The sequence below is a fragment of the Doryrhamphus excisus genome, linkage group LG8 (genome assembly GCF_037039965.1).
Source record: "Doryrhamphus excisus strain RoL-2023G ecotype Guam linkage group LG8, RoL_Dexc_Guam_v1.1, whole genome shotgun sequence".
Lineage (NCBI taxonomy): Eukaryota > Metazoa > Chordata > Actinopteri > Syngnathiformes > Syngnathidae > Doryrhamphus > Doryrhamphus excisus.
Genome location: NC_136364.1, coordinates 10,954,054 through 10,967,893, shown reverse-complemented (window position 1 = coordinate 10,967,893; position 13,840 = coordinate 10,954,054). Strand labels below are relative to the sequence as shown.

The following is a 13,840-nucleotide window of genomic DNA, read 5'->3' as shown; positions in this document are numbered from 1 at the left end:
GTACCCCACCTCTCACTCACAGTGAGCTCGATCCTGACCAGGATAAGCAGTAGAAAATCAACAACTTATATTTTTATCTTTTTTTTTTATCCAGGTGGAATTCAGCGACGACATTGCACGAATCATTCAGGCAGCCATTAACAATGATGGCGGTCAGCCTGAGAGCAGAAGGGCTAACAGCATGGTCAAGTCATACTTCATCCGGGTAAGTATCTGCTATCTGTTACTAAGTAAAGGAACAGTAAGTAGTATTAGTTGGATCATATGTGATTCATTCATGTCCTTTGTGACACCAAATACTATCATCAATGTTGAATGTTCTGTTTCAGCAAATGGACCGCATCTTTCCCTGGTTCAAAGCGAAAGAGTCACGCTTCTGGGAACAACCAAAAGTTTGCTCCAAGTGAGTATCTATCGCAGCCTACTTCCATGGGTTGTTCCTACATTTAAAGCATTTTAATGAACTTCCTTGGAAATCAATAAAAAGAAAAACGACTATTGCCCGTTTTGTTTCCAATTTCACAACAGGAATTTGGGTTTTTAAGACTCTTGTAATGGGAGCTCTTCTCTGAAGTGTAGAGATCTGTAATTAGTGAAGGGTAAGAGGCAGTTTCTCTTGGAGACGCTGAATATACCCTCATGTGTGTGGTGGCAGGAGGCAGCCAGAAAGTGGTTGGCTAATATTTATAGAATGTTTTGCTTGAGTGCGGCAACCCTGCTCTGAGATACACTACCGCTCAAAAGTTTGGGATCACTTGGAATTTTTTTTTGTCCAGAGATCTGGCTTTTTCTTGGCAGTCCTGCTATGAAGTCCAGCATCCTGAAGTCGCTGCTTCACTGTTGATACTGACACTGGTGTTTGATGGCTACTATTTAGTGCAGCTGTGAGGCATCTTTGTCTTAAAGTACACACTCTCTTGCACAGTTGTGTAGCGTTTTTCTGTCCTTGTTAGACCCAGTTTGTGCTGCTCTCTGAAGGGAGTAGTTAACAGCATGGTAAGAGATTTTAGTTTTAGTTTAGATTTTTAGATGGCTTTTCTAATAATCTATTAGCCGTATAAAATGATGAACTTGGATTAGCAGCCATACCAGGAGATTGATGCAGAGGACTGACAGTTGTTGATAGTAGGCCTCGATGCAAAAATGAAGATCCTTCTTTGAAAAATTATTTTAATTGTTTGTGAAATGGATAAAAATGTTTGTGAAATGCATGAAAATTTGTTTTTATTTGGAAAACAAAGAAATTTGCACATATATATATATGTGTGTGTGTGTGTGTGTGTGTATATTAGAGGGTGTTTAAGAATATTTTAGGGAGGCTTCAAATCCCAAACTTAATGATGGCACTGGACAGCAGCATTCAGACCCACTTCATCAATTAATCAGAAGTTGGACTTGGCTCTTTAGTTCCCCTTGAATCTTGAATCAGTTGCTGTAGTCCAGCTTTTTTGTCTTTTCACTTTCTGGTCCAGTAGTCCAATACTTGTGTTTATATGGTTATATTGTATAGTGGGAACAAGAGCAGAGGGTCAGAACACTTCCTCAGTAGACTTAAATGAGTGGCGTAGGACAAACAAGTGGATCTCTCTTTGGACTCCCGCCGCAATTAAAGCCCCAGTCAAGGCTCAGCGTTGCAGTAATGAAATTGATTTTGCTGTGAGTGTGAATTAACGTGCCCTCTGGTCAGCTTGATGCCAGATGGAGAAATTGGCTGAGAAGTAATTGGAGGCAAAGGGAAGATAAGGAATAAAACCCTCAGAGCCCTGATTGGTATCAAAGTTTGAATTATGTGGAAAAGATTAGCACTAAGTGAGCCTCACAGCCATACATTTTATGGCCTTGACACCTCTTTTCATTTTGTACCTGTGTTGGTTTGCGCTAGTTGACTATATATAGTATCTTAGCTGTCATATTAGCTGTCATGAATTATTGGCGAATCCAAATTTCTCATTGGTTATTCACCCTAAGTGACATTTAAACTTTGATGCAAGTGTAACAATAACTTAATCACTTATTATTGATGAAGTTTTGGTATCATCAGTGTCTGTGTATGTATGTAAGTATGTATGTAGTATGTATGCATGCATGATCATAGCATGTCCTGTATATCAAACCATGCAACATTGTTCGAGGTATTTTTTTAGATGGCTTCATAGTCTCAATATAGGTGTATCCCGATGACGTACATTGTTAGCTAGCTCATATTAACTAGTTTTCCCATGTTATAATGCAAAGAAAAGGGAAAGAAATGTGTTCATGTTTCACACAAGGATTGTGAATGATGGGCAAAATTCCCCAAAAAGTGCAGTTCCCATTTAATATGACAGGAAAACAATAGTTTTAGCTTTATTGACATGCAAAGGTGAACTCGATTTCAAAGTTAATTCTTTGATTGTGATTGATTGATTTAAGACGGTGACAGTACATATTAAGGCTAATTTAAGACTAATTTTTAAACATATTAAAACACAGTTACTACAGTTCAATAAGACACTGTACACATAATACAATAAAATAATAACATGCTGAAAACTAAATTACATTCAAATAAATCCAGTTAAATACAATCACTGAACTGAGCTTTCATAATGCGACGTCTTACGCTGATGTCTCTGCACCGTTGAATGAAAAGGCAAAAAAAAGCGTGATACATTGTGGTTGTCTACCTTTGTACATTTCTGTGCAATAAATGTGAGTGGCACTACAGGTATGAATGTGAGTGTGAATGGTTGTTTGTCTATATGTGCCCTGTGATTGGCTGGCGACCAATCCAGGGTGTACGCTGCCTCTCGCCCAAAGGCAGCTGGGATAGACTCCAGCACCCCCGCGACCCTTGTGAGGATAAGCGATAGAAAATGAATGAATAAATAAATGTGACTGGTTGAATTGACAGATGAGCGGTGCAGCCCATGTCCCGCCTCCTGTCAAATACCAACTGACATTTAATCCTGCTAATGAAAGGATGATTGCCCTCTGAATTTATATTCAAGTACTTTATTGACTAGACTGAATAAAAGAACAGGAGAGGATCAATAGAATAAATCCACCATTTAACTCTAGTGAACAAGTAGATTTTGTTTTGCACTAGATTGTAGACGTTTAATCTGGAGTGTATTGATGGCGGAGGGCAGCTATTGAAGAAAACGCTCACTGTGAGAATGGTTAATGAAAAAGATGCTATTGAATAAATGATGCTCTTTGTAGAGACTTCTCCTCCAGGCTTCAGGGCTGGAATGAATATTCATGCCACATAAAGCCATACCGTGCCAGTATGAGCGTCGCACTCATTCACACGTTCTCGCTTAATCACCCCAACACTGCACTCTCCTCGGAGCTATCAGCTTTCCCAGACCCATTTATTATTTATTATTTGCTTTGCCTGGTTTCCAAGAGGCAAAGCGGGACAGAGTCACATGACACTCTGATATTTGTGGTTTTATTGTGGTGCACTTGATAGGCTGGTGCATTTTATTGTTTAACAACAAACAAATCACTTACAACCTGTTGTCGTGTTGACCTAAATACTTCAGCTTTTTATATTCCAACGTTATTATATAGGTTTTTATTTTTTATATAATAAATAATAATTATATTAAATAATAATTTAATATAATAAAATACAATTTAAAATAATGATATTAAAAATAACAGCTGGGACAGGCTCCAGCACCCCTGCAATCCTCTTGAGGATAAGCGGTAGAAAGTAATTGAATGAATATTAAAAATAAATGTGTCCTTAATATCGCTAATTAAATCAAATCAAATTGAATAAATGAAATGTTTGTAATGGTATATGCATGCTTCTGCCTTTCATGGTAGATGATGTGGCTTCCATTCCCAGCCAGTGACTTTATTTTTTATTTTTTTATTATCATTATTATTAAAAAAAGGCACAAAAATCCAAAAATACCTAAACTGTTGATACTAATAACAAAGCTTTGTTTTTAAATATACCAATAATAATATATTCCACTTTCCCACCTTCAAAAAACAACTCAAAACCCACCTTTTTAAATCCATTTTTAATGTCTAACTATTTATACCTGACTGCTGCACCCCGCCTCACTTTTAGCCTTGTTTTAGCTCTGAATGAATGTATGGATATTGTATTTTAATGTATCGTTTACTCTGTTTTTACTCAACTTTATTTAAATGTATGTTTATTTTCATTTTTAATTAATTAATTTGTTTTTCTCTACTGTAAAGTGTCTTTGCATACTCTGAAAAGCGCGATACAAATAAAATGTATTATTATTTTTTTCATTATTATATATATATATGTGTGTGTGTGTGTGTGTATAAAATTTATGAGATATTATTAGTATATCTGTTATTTTTATTACCTAGGTCAGATCAAATGGTTTAATGGTGGCCTTCACAATGCTTGCTTTCATTATTTAGGATTTTTGTGTTCCTTATATCCATTCTTTCATATGTCCACTCGTGCTAGTGTTGACTTGTATGTTCTGTTGTCCTCAGCAGTGGTCTCCTTCCCAATGCCGTTTTGCCCCCGTCTCTGGACCACAACTACGCTCAGTGGCAGCAGAGACAGGGATTGTCCCGCTCGGAACGCCCGCACCTCATCAAGAACATCATTCCAGCTCCCTGCCCCAAGACCCCCGCCGAGCCAGACTCTCGAGCTACACCTCCTCCGCGCCCCCCATCTTTACCACCGCCACCCCCACTCATACCAGGTGAGTCCTTCACACTCCCATACTTTCTCAATGTACACTACGTCAATGGTGCCGGTTTCTGTCACTGCAGATTGTGAAGACATCCCAGAGCGTCCTCCTCCACCAGGCGTTAGTGATAACAGGCAATGTGCATTGTGTCTAAAATACGGAGACGACAACACAAATGTGAGTAAAAGCGGTTTTGTTTTGAATCAGTCTGTTATGATCTGACATGTCCCTTATGATCCAGGAGGGTGGCAGGCTGCTGTACATGGGTCAGAACGAGTGGACACACGTCAACTGCGCGCTGTGGTCAGCTGAGGTGTTTGAGGACGACTATGGCTCCCTGAAAAATGTACACACGGCCGTTATCAGGGGGAAAAAGCTGGTAAGACACAGTTTATACTGAATGTAATATGCACTTCTTAGTCTTGTGGAAGAAATCGGGCATTTGTGGCGCCCTCTATGGACTGTGGTCAAAATACTTTGGAAAACATGTCAGCATACTGTACATGTAATACAAGATATCCTCATTGTTTTCTAACTATTAGATAAAATGGTAAAGGACTTAAATGAACAATGAGTTGCTACGTTTTTCCCAACATTTACTAACTTGATTGTTTTTCAACCAATGTGACACAGTATAAGTACATCTCCGAAATATTCAATGTCATTATACTGTACGTGTGTAAACTAAAAGGTGGTGCCACAGTGAAGTATTAATACAAATGTTCCAAATGTTTAGACCTAATTTTTCCCTGTGTGCCTCTTGACAGCGCTGTGAGACGTGTCAACAGCCGGGAGCCACAGTGGGTTGCTGCTTCGCATCCTGCACCAGCAACTATCACTTCATGTGTGCCCGCCAGTGCCACTGCGTCTTTTTGGAGGACAAGAAAGTTTACTGTTCTAAGCACAAGGACCTCATTAAGGGAGAAGTAAGATAATACCTTTTTATTTGGCGATGTGGCGAGTGCGCTGTTTGCTCTCCAGTTATAAATGTGCAGTTCTGCGTCAGCAACATTGCATTTAAAGCACCATGTGGAGTTCTGCACTACATAATAAATTATTTCTTCTCATCCTATCCATGTTTAATTTATTTTTTTACCCCCCAGGTAGTGTCTGGCTTTGAGGTGGCCCGCAGGGTACTCGTAGACCTTGAGGGGATTTGTGTGAAGAGGAAATGGTTGGCAGGACTGGAGCCAGAAAATGTCCACATGATGATAGGTAGCGTGCGGGATGCCACTGTGGATGTTTCTCTCTACGCCTTCATGTCTGATTTTATTACTTTTCAACATTGCTGTAGGCTCCATGGCCATTGACTGTTTGGGTATACTGACCGAACTCTCAGATTGTGAACGCAAACTGTTTCCCATCGGCTACCAGTAAGTGTTTATTGTCTTTTCAGTCAATTATAGTGTAGCGACTACTAGTGTCAAACAAGCCGTGCATCGTCTGTCCTCCTCCAGGTGTTCCAGGGTGTACTGGAGTACCTTGGATGCTCGAAAGCGCTGTGTGTACACCTGTAGGATCCTGGTGTGTCACCCCTCTGTGGGAGAGTCCACACTGAAGAGCACGGTGGCTCTTGAGGAGAATCACACAATCGCACACAGCCCACCCCCCCTACAAGGTATCTTACTGTCTTTGGGTTGGCTTGTTCACAGTATGGGTGTAGCAGTGCTGGATGCGTGAAATGCCTGACCAGTCTACGGTCTATCTCGGTTTTTATCAGACTTTCCTGATCCCTTCGAGTCTCCAAGGCGCTCAGACACGCTTTCTCCTGCAAACACCCCCAAGCTCAGGGTCTACACCAGGAACCGGCACCCCAGCTATCCACCTGCCACACAGCGTTTGCAAGCCCCAAGTCCAATGCCTTCTCCAGGTATAAAACTACACTATTAGCATATTAATTTCCATATATTGTGCAAGTATGTTTAATCCTGGCAAGTAGTGTATCCAATTATTAGTAATCAATAATTGATTTTCTCTTTAGGAGGTCCTGCTCAGCTCCAAAATCAAGTTGTGACCACAGGAGAGCCACCACTGGATTCCACCGCTCGGAATGTTGATTCCCGACTCCACAGCTCCCCTTCTCTCGCCCTTCCTTCCCAGCAGCTGCAAAAGGAGAGAGGGGTGAAATCATTCGCTCAGATTTTGCCACGGCCTCTAACTTCACCCCCTCCGCTTATCTCCTCACCCATCAGAGACCCCAAAAAGGCAAAACACCTTATCAAGGATGATGACAGGGGAAGACTGTTCACGCCAGACAGGAATAAACAACAAGCATCCAGGAAAGCGGAGAGGGTGAGACCGTCGGGTCGAGATCAAGCTTCCAAAGAGGTTGAGAGGCACAGATCATCAAGAGACCTGGGGCTAAAAGAGTCGGATGGTAGCGAGTCAACAGCCAAAGACCAAGATAAATGGAGGCCAGGCATGAAAGAATCAGATAAGGGTAGAATTCTGGGAAAAGACTCCTTGAGAGACTCTGAGAAGGACCAACAAGTAAACAGAGACTCTGAGAAAGGAAGACAGGTCAGCAGAGAGTCAAATAGCAGAGACGCAGACAAGAGCAAATCATCCTTTAGAGAGTCTAGCGCCAAGGATATTGAAAAGGCAAGATCTGTCAGCAGGGATTCGGGGCTGAGGGACTCCGAGAAGCATAGACAATTTAGCCGAGAATCAGGAAAAGACAGACCATCCAGCAGAGACTCTGACAAGTCTAGACCTCCCTCGAGGGACTCCAGTTATAGAAGCACAGAGAGAAACAAAGACTCAGGGAAAGACAGTGACTCTGGCAGCCAGTCCAGGCACACTGGAGGCGAGACCAAGAACCTCAGACTGGCACCAGCTGGATCAGGACAGTCCTCTCCTCCTGTGGGCACTGCTGTACTCTCCAGCCAGCAGAGAGGTGGCAGCACCAAGCAAGCTGAACGGCACAGCAAGCATGGAGGCAAAGACCAGAATTTCTCTGCAAGCCTCGGCGCTCCAGCTCATCACAAGTCCACTCCCCCCCCTCACCTTGTCCAGTCTAAGGACAAGACCGGCTCAGAGAAAGAAAGCACTGGAAGCTTAGCACCATCTTCACTTTTTATCGACTCTCTCGTCGGGAAATCCAGCTCCCCGACGACCGCACGGAAATCAAACGATTACTCATCAGGTCCAGCTGCGGGAGCAGCCATGAAACCTCTTTGGCCATCCAGGACAGCAGCGGATGATGACCTGGTCAAACGAAGCGCCATTCATCTGGCCTCCCCAGCTGCAGCCTCAGCCGCCAAAGACAAGCACTCCAAAGTCAAGGCGGGAGGCAACAGAGAGGTGTCCAAAGATCCAAAGGAGAAGGGTCTCCAAAACAATAAAAACGACAGCAAATCCACGCTTTTAAACAACAACACGAAAGCTACTGGCAGCTCCAACGTGCATGTTCCAAACCCCGCCTCTCACAGCAACAGCAAAGTTCCGATGCTTGCAAGCAGCACCAAAAGCCATAGCAAGGCTCAGGGGGAGAAGCCGGAGAACCCGGGGGGTACAAGGTTGTCTGCAAAAGGCAGAGAAAATTTCAGCTCCTGTGTGGACAACTTCCAAGGGATGAAGATGTCCTCCCCTTCGCACGTCAAACCAACCATGAAGCAGTTGGTGTTGTCTCGCAGAGAAAAGAAGAAATCTGTAAAAAAGCCTCTTCCAGCACCACTGAAACCTGATATCAAGAGCGACCCCAATGGCACCAGCGGTATCGATGGTATGTCTTCATCCTGTCCCACAACCACTACCTCTTCTGCTTCTCCTGCTGGCCAGGAGACCCGTTGCTGTTCCCGCTCCACTCGCTCCTCCTCCCCCTCTGCCAGCAGCAGTGACAGCTCAGAATCTGACACCCAAACTCAAACCGAGGAGGAGGACTTGCATAAAGGTCTTCCCTGCGGTGATCTCCGGGACCACCGCAGCCTTCTCCCTCCAAGAACTGAAGATGAGGCCGACGGCCCTGAGGATTACCACGATAGAAGTATCGACGACGCACATCACGAGGATGACAGCGACGGCTCGGGGTCGGCTAAGCGGCGCTACCCACGGCGTAGTGCCCGCGCACGCTCTAACATGTTCTTTGGACTTACGCCCCTCTACGGGGTCCGCTCTTACGGGGAAGAGGACCTTCCCTTTTATGCCAGCGGGGATGGATCTGGTGCCATGGTGAAGAGGAGGACTGGCAAAAAGTCTGCTGAGGGTCAGGTGGACGGGGCGGATGACATGAGCACATCCTCTTCATCTGGGGACAGCGGAGACGAAGAAGACGGAGGAATCAGCCAGAGAGTCAAGGACCCTTATTACTATAACTTCACACGGACAATAATCAACCCAGCCGAGGGTCTGCCATCTATAGAGGGACTGGATCAGTGTCTGGGACGTGGCTCACAGCTGCAGCGCTTTCTGAAAGATGAAGAACAGCAACAGCAGAGGGCACAAGGAAAAAATGAAGAGGACATGCTCAGTACGCTGTAAGTACATTATGATGTATGTCCAGCAAACAAGGCTCTTAACACGAACCAAATGCCCATATTTGAATATATCCAGCAAATAATCCACTATCTGGGTCTAATTTCACTTTCGCAGTTCAACACTTACAATTACCGGTATGCTGATTTCCAAAAAAATCAATGCATCTCTTTGACACAATGAGCTTTGTGGAAGAATGTGATACTGTCATAATTATTAACACATGCTGAGAGTAATATAAATAGGGCACTTATGGCTCTGCTGGCAACATTAAACCTATGGCACCATTCACTTTGATGATTGACAGAGACATATTTAAGTGTAATTAAACATACAATAGATCCCTGCTATTTTTGTGGGTTACCTTTAAGTCCACCCGTGAATCGTAAATAGGCATAAACAATTGAGATGTCTATTGTCTATTATTGACACGCTAATAAAACCTGGATTATGCTGCTGCACCGATGCACCACTGTACGAACATTTGCAACAGTGTTGTAATTATTAGATTGAGCGCCAGAACCCTGTCAGTCTCTCTTTAATTGCCATTGTTCGCTCATGATGAAACAAGCCGACAATTTTAAGCCCTAGAAACGCATTTTCAATTCTAAAATGAATGAGAATGAAAGGCGATCCATAGAACAGATTGAATCGAACTCACAGTCTAGTCATTAGTTGTCAGGCTCGTGCTGCAACCATGCTTACGCCTGTTGTAGCATCGCCTCCAACTCCCTGTGAAGCGGTGAGTGATGGTACACTCCTCCTCAGGCCACTGTGTCGTCCCCACACTGCTTGCCTGTACCAATTCCAGTAACAACTTGGATTTATATATTACTGCAAGTTTTGAGGCTGTCATTATGTTGCACATGTATGCTGTACATGATCACTTATTTATAAATTATTACTGATTTAAAGGTGTGTTGGGGGTCTGCGGGAGGAAAAATGCAGAAACCTCAAGACAATTTGTTTTGACCAAGACCAGGGATGCCACTGCTGAATGGCAAACGTGTGAGAATCCATTGAATTCCCACTAACAAGATATTTATGTGCCGTCTTTCACAGGACTTTAGGCAAGCAGCACATAGGTCAGCTTGACGGCATTGACGACGGCTCAGAGAGCGACACGAGCATCTGCACCACCAACACCACAACCACCACAGCCACGTCGTCCTCCACACCGCACAAAACCACCCCAAGGAGAAGGAACAGAGACAGGCACCAGGAGAAACTGGACTCCCACGAGGCGACCAAGGAAGCGCACACCAGCGGTGGAGTGATGAGCAGCGCGGGAAACGCTCGAGAAGGCCGAAAGAGTCAGAAGGAGAACTGTCTGGCTTTAGGAGGCGGTGGTGGGGTCAAGTCGCAGCAGCAGAGTCAGGATCCTCTGGAAGCCCAGCTGTCCCTCAGCACGGACCTACTGAAGTCGGACTCTGATAACAACAACAGCGATGACTGTGGTACCATTTTGCCATCGGAAATCATGGAGTTTGTTCTCAACACACCTTCCATGTCAATGCAGGCTCTTGGCCAGCAGCCTGAGTCTGCCCCCTCTGAGCTGCTGCTGGATGAGGGCTACGTTGGCGTGGATGTCAACAGGCGTAAAGACATCCTCTTTGATGATTTTTCTCATCCTCTCCCTAGTGCTGAGACTGGAGGTGTAGGGGAAAGCAGTGTGAATACTTCCATATCTCTAGAGGAGCCCTATCTTCCTCTTGAGCTGCCGTCTGATCTATCAGTGCTAACCACACGCAGCCCTACTGTGAGCTCCAATCAGAACCACACTGCTGGAACCCTCATCTCGGATACCTCAGACCGCACCATGTTGAGCTTGAGCTCTGACCCAGAAACAAGTGAGGACAAGAAAAGAGCAGGGCCAGGAGTGTCTCCCCCAGAGAACCACCATGAAGCCCCCGCTTTGGCAAACAGGGATGTGCAAGTCACTGAAGGGCACATGACGCCTGAGCAGTTTATACCCAGTCCCGCTATCGGCCAAGTGGTTGAAACTCCAGTTAGCCAGGATGTTTCGAGAAATCCTGCAACTCCTGGTTTGCCGAGCTCTCCATCCCTGCCTCTTCAGGGTCAAAAGTTTCTCCCTACCTCGGCTGCAGCAGCAGGCAGCCCCAGTCCTGTCCCTGGTCCAGGACTGTCCCACGCTCAAGTTTCCACCCCAGCAGTCATCAAGCCAGGCCCTGATAAACTCATTGTTGTTAACCAACAGTTCCAGCCTCTTTATGTACTCCAGACTGTCCCAAATGGAGTCACTCAGAAAATAACTGCCACAGGCGTGATGGACGCTGGCTCTCAAGCAGTCTTGAGCTCCATGACGCTCGCCACAGGGTTGAATACATCCCAGCCTATATTTCCCGCTGGAGGCAAAGTCTTAAGTACGATGTCTCACTCCTCTCAGATTCATGCGTTCAGAGGAGCAACCCAGGCCAGCTTCCAGACAGGAATTCCCAGCACCACTTCAGGTCTTCTCATTGGCTTGCCCTCTCAAGCTCACGAGCAGCCTCAGATTCTGGTCTCCGAGGCCGGTCGACCACATGAGTTGGGTCCCAGCGTTGCCATCGTGTCCAGCCCGTCTTCTCTGACCGCTGTCCCGACTGTGCTGTCTTCTGCTCACGGAAGGAAGAGGCCCATCTCTCGTCTTCTGCCGAAAAAACCCAAAAAGTTAGCCCGATCTCGCAGTCAGCCCACTCTGGCCCCTGACGTTGGCCCTCCTAACATGACCCTCATCAACCTGTCATCCCCTCAGATTACTGCCAGCATCCCCGGCCAACCTGGTAGCCTTGTTGAGCTCAGTGCCCTCAGCAGCTCCCAACGCAAGGTTCCCAATATTATCAAGAGACCCAAATCAGGTGGTGTTATGTATTTGGATCCCGCTACACTCCTTCAACAGAGGATTTCTGGTCCAGCCCAGGCTGGTGTGCTGGATTCCTCCACTCACATCTTACCTTGCACCGCTACTGGTCTCAGCCCGAGTCAGTCTGTTTTGAATGTTGTGCCTGTGCCCCCTAGTGGTGCCGCCGGCCTCCTGGCGCCAGGGTCTGTGTCCCTTACGACACCTGTCCTTAGCTCTGCTGAAATCACAGGGTCAATTAGCAACCTCCTGTTTACGGCTAGCCCGCATGGATTAGGGCTATCCGACCAGCCGATGGTCCTTCAGTCATCAGGGGCGACTCCTCTGATGTCCCAACTCAGCTCCCCTGTTCAGACATCCATAGCCAGCAGCATTTGTGTCCTGCCTCCCCAACAGTCCATCAGCGTGGCTGTCAACCAGCAAGGAGAACCAGACGGCAGCACTGTGCATCGACAGCAGCAGGCCTTTTCCCGAGCCCAGACTGCTGAGGCCAATCCCAGCACCAACGTAACGATAGCACCGGCTTTGAGCCCAGCGAAAGGGCGTGTCGTCGGGGTATTTAACCAGACCTTGCACTCCCAGAGCAGCAGAACGACTCCCATTCACCGGTCCTCTGAACCAAACGTGAAAAACTCCACCTGTGTCCCAACAGTGAGGGCAGAAAAGGGCAAAGTGAAAGCTAAAAGGAGCAGGCAGAGCCCAGAGATGAACAATAGCAAGAAAGTCAAGGTGTCTCAAGCAGAGGAACATTACGGCAACCCTGCAGGACATCTTCCTTCAAAGCCAAGGTGAGCGTACCATGTTGTTATTTTTGGTCATTTTTAATACATTTGCCATCTAATCTATACGCATTCTATTTGTTTCTCATCGTCTTTGAAGCATTTCACAAGAAGCGAGCTGTCCTGAGCCCATGGACACAAGCAAGCCCCCCTACAAGAACAAAAGGTATGGAGCCCCTTCTCCATGTTACCTTCATGGCACAGAACTGTGTCAAAGCCAACTTCCGCATTCTTTGCAGTGTCCTTGGTAAAAAGAAGGATTCCGAAGATCTCCCAGACCACAAAGCCTCCACCGTCGGAGGACCGGGTTGTCTTGCAGTCGCTTCGTCACCCCGCCAAGATGGCAGCGGCAAAGACGGCAAACCCAAGAAGGGCATCATCTTTGAGATCTGCAGTGAAGATGGCTTCCATATCCGCTGCGAGAGCATTGAAGGTAAAAAAATAGTAAAATTTTATCATTATGATTACTTCTTGTCATACAATTTGGACTTTTTTCTTGTAATGTGAAGACTTATCAATATTTTTCCCCCAACTTTTTATATAGTAAAAAACTTTATTGTAGCTTTTTTGTAGTAATATTACAACCTAAATACAACTTTTTCCTATTATATTTCATATAGTACAGATTTATCATCCTACATATTTTACTTTTTTCTTTATTATTTATGATATTCATTCATCCATTTTCTACCGCTTATCCTCACGAGGGTTGCGGGGGGTACTGGAGTCTATCCCAGCTGTCTTTGGGCGAGAGGCGGGGTACACCCTGGACTGGTGGCCAGCCAATCACAGGGCACATATAGACAAACAACCATTCACACTCACATTCATACCTATGGACAATTTGGAGTCGCTAATTAACCTAGCATGTTTTTGCAAGAACGGGGAGAACATGCAAACTCCACACAGAGATGGCCGAGGGTGAGATTGAACTCAGGTCTCCTAGCTGTGAGGTCTGCGCACTAACCACTCGACCACCGTGCAACCCTATTTATGATATTTTTAGTAAAAATTCCTGGTTTATTTACATTGTGACCTTAGCACAC

At 45.3% G+C, this 13,840-nt stretch overlaps 1 protein-coding gene across 3 annotated transcripts in view; it reads left to right on the top strand.

The window, feature by feature from the left end:
- kmt2a (lysine (K)-specific methyltransferase 2A) overlaps positions 1-13,840 on the top strand; it is a 44,271-nt gene that overhangs the window by 24,708 nt on the left and 5,723 nt on the right. For 2 of the 3 annotated variants that reach the window (XM_058079368.2, XM_058079369.2), the window contains exons 15-28: positions 95-205; positions 330-403; positions 4,480-4,694; positions 4,765-4,859; positions 4,924-5,061; positions 5,450-5,608; positions 5,786-5,897; positions 5,977-6,055; positions 6,140-6,300; positions 6,403-6,552; positions 6,664-9,157; positions 10,218-12,803; positions 12,895-12,960; positions 13,034-13,227. In XM_058079368.2, coding sequence (XP_057935351.2) covers positions 95-205; positions 330-403; positions 4,480-4,694; positions 4,765-4,859; positions 4,924-5,061; positions 5,450-5,608; positions 5,786-5,897; positions 5,977-6,055; positions 6,140-6,300; positions 6,403-6,552; positions 6,664-9,157; positions 10,218-12,803; positions 12,895-12,960; positions 13,034-13,227 — 6,634 coding nt within the window. The remainder of the gene's footprint in view (positions 1-94; positions 206-329; positions 404-4,479; positions 4,695-4,764; positions 4,860-4,923; positions 5,062-5,449; positions 5,609-5,785; positions 5,898-5,976; positions 6,056-6,139; positions 6,301-6,402; positions 6,553-6,663; positions 9,158-10,217; positions 12,804-12,894; positions 12,961-13,033; positions 13,228-13,840) is intronic. The other variant, XM_058079370.2, reaches the window with a different exon arrangement.